The following is a 9,078-nucleotide window of genomic DNA, read 5'->3' as shown; positions in this document are numbered from 1 at the left end:
ATGTTTTTGCTATTGGCAATCCATCCAGAATGGCAAGAACGCCTCAGGGAAGAGGTTTTCAAGGCTTGTGGAAAGACTGAGCTGCCAACTGCAGAGTCAACAAACAACTAAGCTAATGCTCTCTCTCTCTCTCTCTCTCTCTCTCTCTCACACACACACACACACACACATTGGGTTGAATTTGAGATGATTTCCCTGATATCAAAATACTAACTCATCTTGTTCAGCTTATGCAGGTGAGTATGGTTATGAATGAGACACTAAGGTTGTATCCTCCAGCAGTGGCGCTCTTCAGGGAGGTGGCCATTGACTTGAAGTTGGGGGAGAGATTAGTTCCAGGAGGCACGGTCATCGCAGTGCCAATAATTGTGTGGCAGCATGATGAGCAGTTTTGGGGGCCAGGTGCAAAGGAGTTCCATCGGCCTGAGAGATTTGAAGAGGGTGTTGCAAAGGCATGCAAGGTACCAGGGTCGTATTTGCCTTTCTCGTTCGGGCCACGGATCTGTATCGGTCAACAATTTGCCAACATTGAGGCAAAGATGGTGCTTGCAACCATCTTGCAATGCTTCCGTTTCCGATTGTCTCCCAAGTATCTGCATGCACCCACCGTTGTTCTAACACTACAACGGCAATTCGGAATGCCTCTTTTTGAGAAGCTGTAATTTCAGTAATATTCTAGGGATAACCTACTTTCCCTAATTTTTGGCTATTTTTAGGGTTAATTTTCCTAATTTTCTAGACCACTTTTGGCTTTTTTAAGTACCTTTTTGTAATATCTTTGAAAAACTACCAGAAAATGTCAGAAAAAGCAACAAAGATTCTGGAAGCAAGCATCGAAATGCCAAAGCAAGAAGTACTCCCAGAAAAAGTTTGGAAGCATTCCAACAACATCAAATTTTGGCCTTAAGAAGAGATGGCCGCTTCGGTCATTTTGCCATATCTTGGGCCTCCGATGTCCAAACTAAGACATTGAAGACCCGTAGGGAGTGTAAGGAATATTTGGGGACCAATGGAATCAAAAACCGCATTGGGCATCCAAGAGCACTAGGCACATATACTAACTTAGGGGGATTTCTAAGTCATTTTCTACCTGGAGACTTGGAGAGAGAGCTAGAACCCCCAATCATACTGCGTTTCAGAGCTTCCCTACGTGCGCGACCGACATCCCTAGACTACCAATCATGAGCGGTAAGTTCCCTACCTAGTAGTGAAGGTGCACAAATCAACTAACCACTAATACACGCACAGAAACGACAGAATGAGACATAGGCACCTCACATAGAAACCTGATCACTAGGCACTGTAGGAAAACCTAATGGATGCATGCATAGCACCAAAATGACCCCCAAGGGACAGGGAACAAGCAGGTCATCTTCATACCGACCTCATCAAATGCTTTAGGAGACATTTATGTTTTTGCAAACTCTTGGATTAGAGACTTGTGGTGGCTCCTAGATTGAAGTGGTGCTCCTGGATTGGACTAATGTCTTGTCTCTTGGATGTGCACAATTTGACCATAACTCTGAAATTGCGCGGTGAAGATTCAAATGATGTTCAAAACTAATGAAACTTGGATGGTTGGGATCCTCTAGTTGTGTACTAGTGCGAAAATAGTATAACACTATGAAGGGTCGTTCATAATCCCAATTATGAACTTTCGTGGCTTTTTGACACGTAAGACCATATTGTGTATATTCATGATAAGTGGATGCCATTGACCAAGTTTAGGTTGATTTGGGCTTCTAAAAGGGATTATAAGGTCCAAAAAGTGTCTGGCACCTTCTCTAAATTGACCTCTCTTGGGTGAAACACATAATGTACAAGCTTTTTAATGATGCAAACTACACAAGAATGATGTATAAGCATGAGGAAGTCATCTATGCCATCTAATATACCACTGATGTATAGAAGTAAGTAATGGTGATTCTTTCTCTTACACCAACTAATGAATTTTGACTTGATGAGTTGAATGTAGGCATAATGACCATTACATAGGTGCAATTTTGGATGAACATGATTTTATGGAAATTAGTTTAGCTCAAATAAGCATTTGGAAAGAGCTTGAATATGGCAAATAATGAGATAACTCAAGCTGTGAAGCTCAAAAGTGATGTGTTCGAAGGATGTGTATAATGACATGATAAACACAACCATGAACTTGGGTTGGGCCACTATGTGTCAAAGTATGTAATAGTTAATGCTTACTTCTCAAGTAATTACATAATTTGAAGTTGATAGGCTGGTATATCACATGTGTGTGTGTGTGTGTGTGTGTGTGTGTGTGTGTGTGTATATATATATATATATATATATATATATATATATATGCAATTATGAATGATTTTGGCATACAAGTGTGGAAATATGATGATTTTAGGACTCAAACAAGTCTAACAAGTCGAAAAGCGATAGAACATGGATTTTTGTGCACCAAAAATAGTAAGTGTCTTAGCTAAAGTTGTTTATAATATAGTAATAGACAACACTACGAAAAATTATTGGGTGCATGTGTGTGAAAGAATGTAAACTCGATTACATCGTTTTTGGGCACCACTTGGTCTCTTAAGTCTTTATAAGCATTTTGGTCAAGTGTCTCTTAAACTTGGAGTCGTGGAGCTTGTCCTTTACACTAACTCCAATTGGAAGCTCTCTAACTTGTACTTCTATGGGAACAGCTAGCTAGGGTATTGTTGACAGGCGTATGGAGCCATTACAAAGATGATACAGAGCTGTAAATGCAGATGAAGAAGTCTCAGAACACCCCTTCAAAATCCAACTTTTTTGTGTAAACCCATTTTTGCGCCTGGAGCCGACGTTGTAATCAATGACGGTTTTGCTATAAACTGACAAGACTTGTTCCGAGCAAGTAAAAGCCTTGTAAATCATCTAGGAAGCTAGAAAGAGTCATAGCCGGACTCCAAAGAGTAGAGTCAGTCTCTCTTAGCCATAGTTATCATTTTCGCCCAGTTTTGTCCCTAGGTATATAAGCCAAAAGCTCATTTTTTGGTCATAATCTTCTAACTTTGCATTGGAGCTTGCGGTGCCTACACTCGTGCGCTCGCGGTTATATCTACGGGTGAGATAATGCATTGAGATTTCTCTTGTTGATTCCATACACTCTTGTCATCGTGTACATGTCTATGTTATTGTGTTCGTGTGTGTGTTCACGACGCAATGAGCGTTTCAAGCTTTATGTCGCCTACGTGCGTATTTTTCTTGTTGTGTGTTATTTAGTGTGGTTCTTGTAAAACCGACGATAAAAAAAGGATATAGTACCAAAAGCTAAGTCAATCAAGCCCTCAATCTCTTGATTTGGGGAAGGTTAGGTGTGACAGCCGGTTCGGTAGCTGATTTACCCCCTGTGGAGAAATGCATGATTGGAGTGTCTAGGCATGTTCCCTATAGTCTTGAGGTCTGAGTTCCCAAGTTTCATGTCGATTGGACTTCGTTTGATGTTGTTTTACGACCATTGGAGAGCTAGATAGTTGCACATGAGACTTTAGGCTTTTGCATTGGTTTTCACTTGACATTCGTCCGTGACTCTTCCTCCTCAGTGCTTTGTTGCTTAGGACATTGCATTTGATGCCTCCATGCCTTACTCAGGTCAACTACGCCCTTGGATTGACATATTATATTGGTTTGAGTTCTTGCTAGGCTACTTCATCCGATCGCGATGATCCGCCAACATTGGCGCCATTGTCGGGGACATAGGACTTACACTAGCTAGAGGGGTTCGTAGTGAGGTTCTATCTCTACCCGTGCCCGTGTGTTACAGTCCATTTTTCTTACTCCCTTAGGTAGCAGAGTCGTAGTGAGGTTCTATCTCTACCCGTGCCTGCGTGTTACAGTTCATGTTGCTTACACCCTTGAGTAGGAGAGTCGCCGAGGTTTACCAAGCTCTTAGGTAGACCGAGGAGACCGATGTTCTCTTTTGGTTACCATATAGGTTAGGAGACTCGAGTTGTTGGTTTTGGTGCATTGTGCATTGAGTCCGTGCTTGGAGTTAGGAGATCGCTTGAGTAGAGCGGTTGATTGCAGTAGATATAGCGTTTTTTGTCGTTTTGATCATGTTTGTGCATACCCCACCCACTTTCACTTGTAGACTAGGAGTAAGAGTAGCAATAGTTTAGGAGACATCTTGGTGTGGCATGAGAGTGCAGAAGTCGCCTTGATTACCATATCGTGTCTCTTGGATACCATAAAGTGACCAAAAAAGTGTAAATTGTGTGTATCTTGAGATTTTGAGTGCCGTTTTGAGAGATTCTTGTTTGCACACTTGCATATGCACTAGAAGAGTAATTTGGTTGCTTTTGAAGTTGTCGTTTGAGATTTAGGTCATGATGTGTGTTGCGGTCTAGGCTGGAGTAAAAATTTAAGTATTGCATGTTAGGAATGTCCATTTGATATAGGTGCAAGGTATCATTGGAGAGCTATTGATATAGGGAACCCATAGGAATTGTCCCTATCCCAAAATTCCCCTAGTGAGACAGCTACCGCGGTAGCTGCCACCTGACATATTAGCGGGAACATGTCATACCCATAGGTTCCCCAAGTTCCATAGGCCCCAAATCCACTTTCTCCAGGTCAAAAAATCCAAAATCTTGGCAGAGAGAGCCATAATTTGCAAAGTTGCACTTTTGAGAGATTTTTTGGCATTTAGCAAACCAAAACTCATCATTTCATGTCATGCATAGTGCCAAAAGACTCGCCAGAGGATAGGCTACAAGCTGGTAATTTTCTATTTTTGAAAATCCCAGCTTGACAGCTACCACGGTAGCTGCCACTTTTGCCTAGATTGAAGAAAACGTGGTGTCCACAGATTCCCAACATCCTAGGGAGTCCAGATTCTCTTTCCTTATCCTAGGGAGTCCAGATTCTCTTTCCTTATCCTAGGGAGTCCAGATTCGCTTTTCCCATCGAGTGGAAGAGCTCCAAACAGTCCAGAGACCATTTCAGAGTCAAAAAGAAGGTTTTTGACCTAAAAATAGCCCAAAAGGTGTCCAGACACTTCATGCATGGGTCACTAGACTCAGCACAGCATAAGGAGTCGGTAGAAATTGACTGCATCTCAAACTGGGCTCAATGACCGCTATCGCGGTAGCTGCCACTTTCATCAAATCTTGACTATGACCATACCGGGCCCTAGAGCATCTTGCAAGGATCTTGTAGGTACCTTGTTTGATCAAAATAGACTCCAGACTCATAGTCAAACACTCTGTGAAAGATTAGGGACCAATTGCATAGTTTGGGCTAAAATTTTGCAATTTTTCGCAAAGTTTTGTCAAAATTATAAATTGCAATAAGTACACTCAAACGGCCGAGAGGCAAAGTTTTTTTCAATTTTCTTAAACAGGTATCAAGAGCATTCAAAAGCAAGGTGACGACACAAGAGACTGCCAACCGACCTACCATGTAAGAGGTTGACTTTGCAAGAATTTTTGTGTGCGGTCCAGGCCTTGTTAGAACCACCAATCGAGAAGCCAAAGGACGAAGTAGTCATTCCACCAGCACAAGAACCTTCAAAGCTAAACCAAACAAAAGAGGAATGAAACGGAGACCTAGAGCGACAGCCTAGACAAGACGTGAGAGAAAACGGACAGCTAGAGCTAGAGCTAGGATTAGAGCCAAAGGATCCTAGGATTGTCCCTAATACAATTGTCTAAATTATAAATTGCAATAAGTACACTCAAACGGCCGAGAGGCAAAGTTTTTTTCAATTTTCTTAAACAGGTATCAAGAGCATTCAAAAGCAAGGTGACGACACAAGAGACTGCCAACCGACCTACCATGTAAGAGGTTGACTTTGCAAGAATTTTTGTGTGCGGTCCAGGCCTTGTTAGAACCACCAATCGAGAAGCCAAAGGACGAAGTAGTCATTCCACCAGCACAAGAACCTTCAAAGCTAAACCAAACAAAAGAGGAATGAAACGGAGACCTAGAGCGACAGCCTAGACAAGACGTGAGAGAAAACGGACAGCTAGAGCTAGAGCTAGGATTAGAGCCAAAGGATCCTAGGATTGTCCCTAATACAATTGATGAATCTTGTAGGGATTTTCCTCCTTACATACCAGTGGTAGAGGATTGATGGCCAGAGGACTTGTGGAGAGCAGTGAGAGATGCAAAGGATGGTAGTGACACATTACCTTCTGCTCCCATAGAAGAATTTGAGGCAAGGTCACAAATGAACCTAGAATTGTAGTCAAACTACGGAGACAAGGGTTCAAAGATATCCCTAGAGAGCTGAATACATTCATGAGGACTTTACCATCCTACATGAGCGAGTATGAGGCAAAATTAGACGTCAAGGTCGTGCCCTCCCGCAGGCATTTGTCCCCAAAGATCATAGATTCCAAGGGGCTAGTGGATATCCTATCAACACAAGTGACTTGTATCATCTCGTTAGCAGAACTATTGAAAATCCGACCAAACATGTGGTCAAAGGTAGAAGAGTGCCTGAAATGGTTTGGAGTAAGGGATCCAACATTGAAAATCAGAGAAGGAATTTAGGAACTTGAGAGATTGTATGTGAACACAAAGCCAGTACCTCTAAACAAGTAGGGGACTACTGTGAAGGAGAAGATGATAACACCACGCTTCCACTTGAGTGCAAAGGAATCAAGACAATGGCAATCCTAGAGAGTGGAGCACGAGTTGCCATAGCTACAAAAGAAGTGTGAAAACAGTGGGGAAATCCAGCACTAAGGGCTACAAGAATGAAGCTACAACTTGCACATGGATACATGGAAAGTTCCTTAGGACTTCTAGAAAAAGTGGTAGTTTCATCTTGCAGAATCGAGTATAACATCATCTTGGGACGACCATTCATGCAACAGTTAAAGATGGTCCAAGATTGGGGTTATAGTTATATTTATATACGTTACATGGAGACCACCACCAAGATTAACCTAAAGGATCATAGCTATGGGGACGTTACCAGAACTCCTATTGAGGATTTTGATTCCGCCACCATGGCTGAATTAGGAATCCCAGCATGGTTTGGCCAACCCAAAGAGCGATGGATGTGCGTAGCATCAAAACACGGAAGCTTGAATGAGAAGAATGCATCTTGGAAAGGGCCATAGAAGACAAGGATTACATTCCATAGCCATGTTTCGAAGACACATTAAAGCCATTAGAGTGGGAATAGATTCTAGCTACCCTAGACGTGTGTGCCATAGAAGCCGATACAACGACAAAATTTTGTGACGAAAACAGCTATGATGTGGTACCTTACTATATGCCACTCTACTTTCAATAATTCCAACACATTTCTCAATCAAGTGCAGTAGCAGCACACCTGCAGCCCACACAACCACAATGCTGGCCTAATGCTGGCCTAACTCTGATAGCATGGTGGATGTTGATGACAGAGGTGTAGGTCTCATGTCAAACATAGCCGGAACATGGAATTCTTCTACTCTTTTCTACCATCACCTATACTTGGCCTACAGCTTGCTACTGGATCATCCCTCAAGTTCTTGTAGTTATACTTCGATTGCATAGCCTACTTCCACTTCTCACTATCTTCCACCTGAATAGAAATCTAAAGAAAATATTATTCTGGTAATGACATGGGGGGCCCTTTGAGGGGGTTTGGGGACCCATATGGTGTGAGGCTACTATAGGGTGTGAGGCTCTCTAAACATGGTATGCAGAGAGGCGGTTGAGAGTGAGGAGCATTTTGTCTGCACATGTAGAGTTTATCAGGGAATCAAAGACAGATATGGGGACTTGTTTATAAAACAACCCACTCTACGACATCTCATGGAGTTGAGAGACCAGTTGGCCGCTTTTTACTAGAGACACATTGACATAGAGGGCACTGCTAGAGCCTACAATTGCCACGAGACGGTCACGAGCTTCTGGATATAGAGCCCCCAAACTTCACCGCCAACAGATTCAACAGATCCAGGCTCAGGGGAGAGCCAATATCAGAGGGAGACCACAAATTTCTTTAGACCAACCACCATAAGGAAGCCAGAGGAGTAGTTGTCACAACAAATCTCACATCTCACCCACACTAGAGATCAAGAAATGTTGGCACCTCTTTTGAGAGTCATGTTTATTATCATAAGCGACATACATCATGATGCAAGCGTCGCAGATTGGCGTCGCTGTGGGCAACGTAAAATTGTGTCACTTAAACAACGTTATAAGCGATGCCAAAGTGTTTTGAAAAAAATTCAAAATCAACGGCCATCAAATTATTTGAAGTCCCTAACCCCCCCTCCCCCCCCTTGTAGTGCTCCCACATCCTAATTCTGCGCTTGTCATCTCTGGCAATGAGCAAGAAGAACAAAAGCCCTTGTAAGAAGGATGAGAGAGAGAGAGAGAGAGAGAGAGAGAGAGAGAGAGAGAGAGAGAGAGAGAGAGAGAGAGAGAGAGAGAGAGAGAGAGAGAGAGAGAGAGAGAGAGATTGTGGTAATCGAACAGAGACTGGAACCCCTTTTCATGCTCTTTCTCCATCTCTTGTTAGCTGAGCAGCTAACAATCATGCCATGAATGCCAAGTGTTTACAAACCGAAAGGTTTTGGATGAGCCTCAAAAAGCTATAATGTCTTTTAATGCATTTGCAAAATGGGGAGCGGATGTTGTACGTCCAATTCCAAAGACCAACAATGGAAAAAATTATATCCTTTTGGTTGTGGACTATTTGATGAAGTGGATGGGAGCAAAAGCTATGAAATATGTAACAGCGAGAAGAGTGGCCTCTTTTTTGTATGCACATGTGTGTTACAGGTTTGGAGCTCCTATGGTTATCATTTCATATGGTTAACATGGCTATGGTGACTTGATTAACATGACTATAGCATCTTAATCCTAACGAGGGTGTTAGAGTGAGAGCTTAACCCTTGGTGTAGCTTTGGATCTAATTCACAGGGACATGGGAGAAAACTGGAGCAACACAACTATGGATCATGGATGAGCTTTACCAAATTCTACAACAGTAGGTGGTTATCACTTTCTGGACAGAGCATACACTCCCCTAGGCAATGAAGAATGGATTTTGAGATTGCATAGGGCAACTTGGCCCTTTGATGACCTTACCATCGAAGCAAATATGACCAACATGCCATG

General features: G+C 42.5%; 1 protein-coding gene across 1 annotated transcript; it reads left to right on the top strand.

Annotated features, from left to right (window-relative positions):
* Nucleotides 1–236: 236 nt before the first annotated feature.
* On the top strand, nucleotides 237–671 carry LOC147429041 (11-oxo-beta-amyrin 30-oxidase-like). The gene has a single exon (XM_086495260.1). The coding sequence runs from the start codon at nucleotides 243–245 to the stop codon at nucleotides 660–662; it is 420 nt and encodes a 139-aa protein (XP_086351386.1). The 5' UTR covers nucleotides 237–242; the 3' UTR covers nucleotides 663–671.
* The last annotated feature ends 8,407 nt before the right edge of the window (nucleotides 672–9,078 follow it).

Source organism: Adiantum capillus-veneris, chromosome 22 (assembly GCF_014529385.1).
Source record: "Adiantum capillus-veneris isolate H3 chromosome 22, ASM1452938v2, whole genome shotgun sequence".
Classification (NCBI taxonomy): Eukaryota; Viridiplantae; Streptophyta; class Polypodiopsida; order Polypodiales; family Pteridaceae; genus Adiantum; species Adiantum capillus-veneris.
This window is presented reverse-complemented; position numbering and strand designations above follow the sequence as displayed.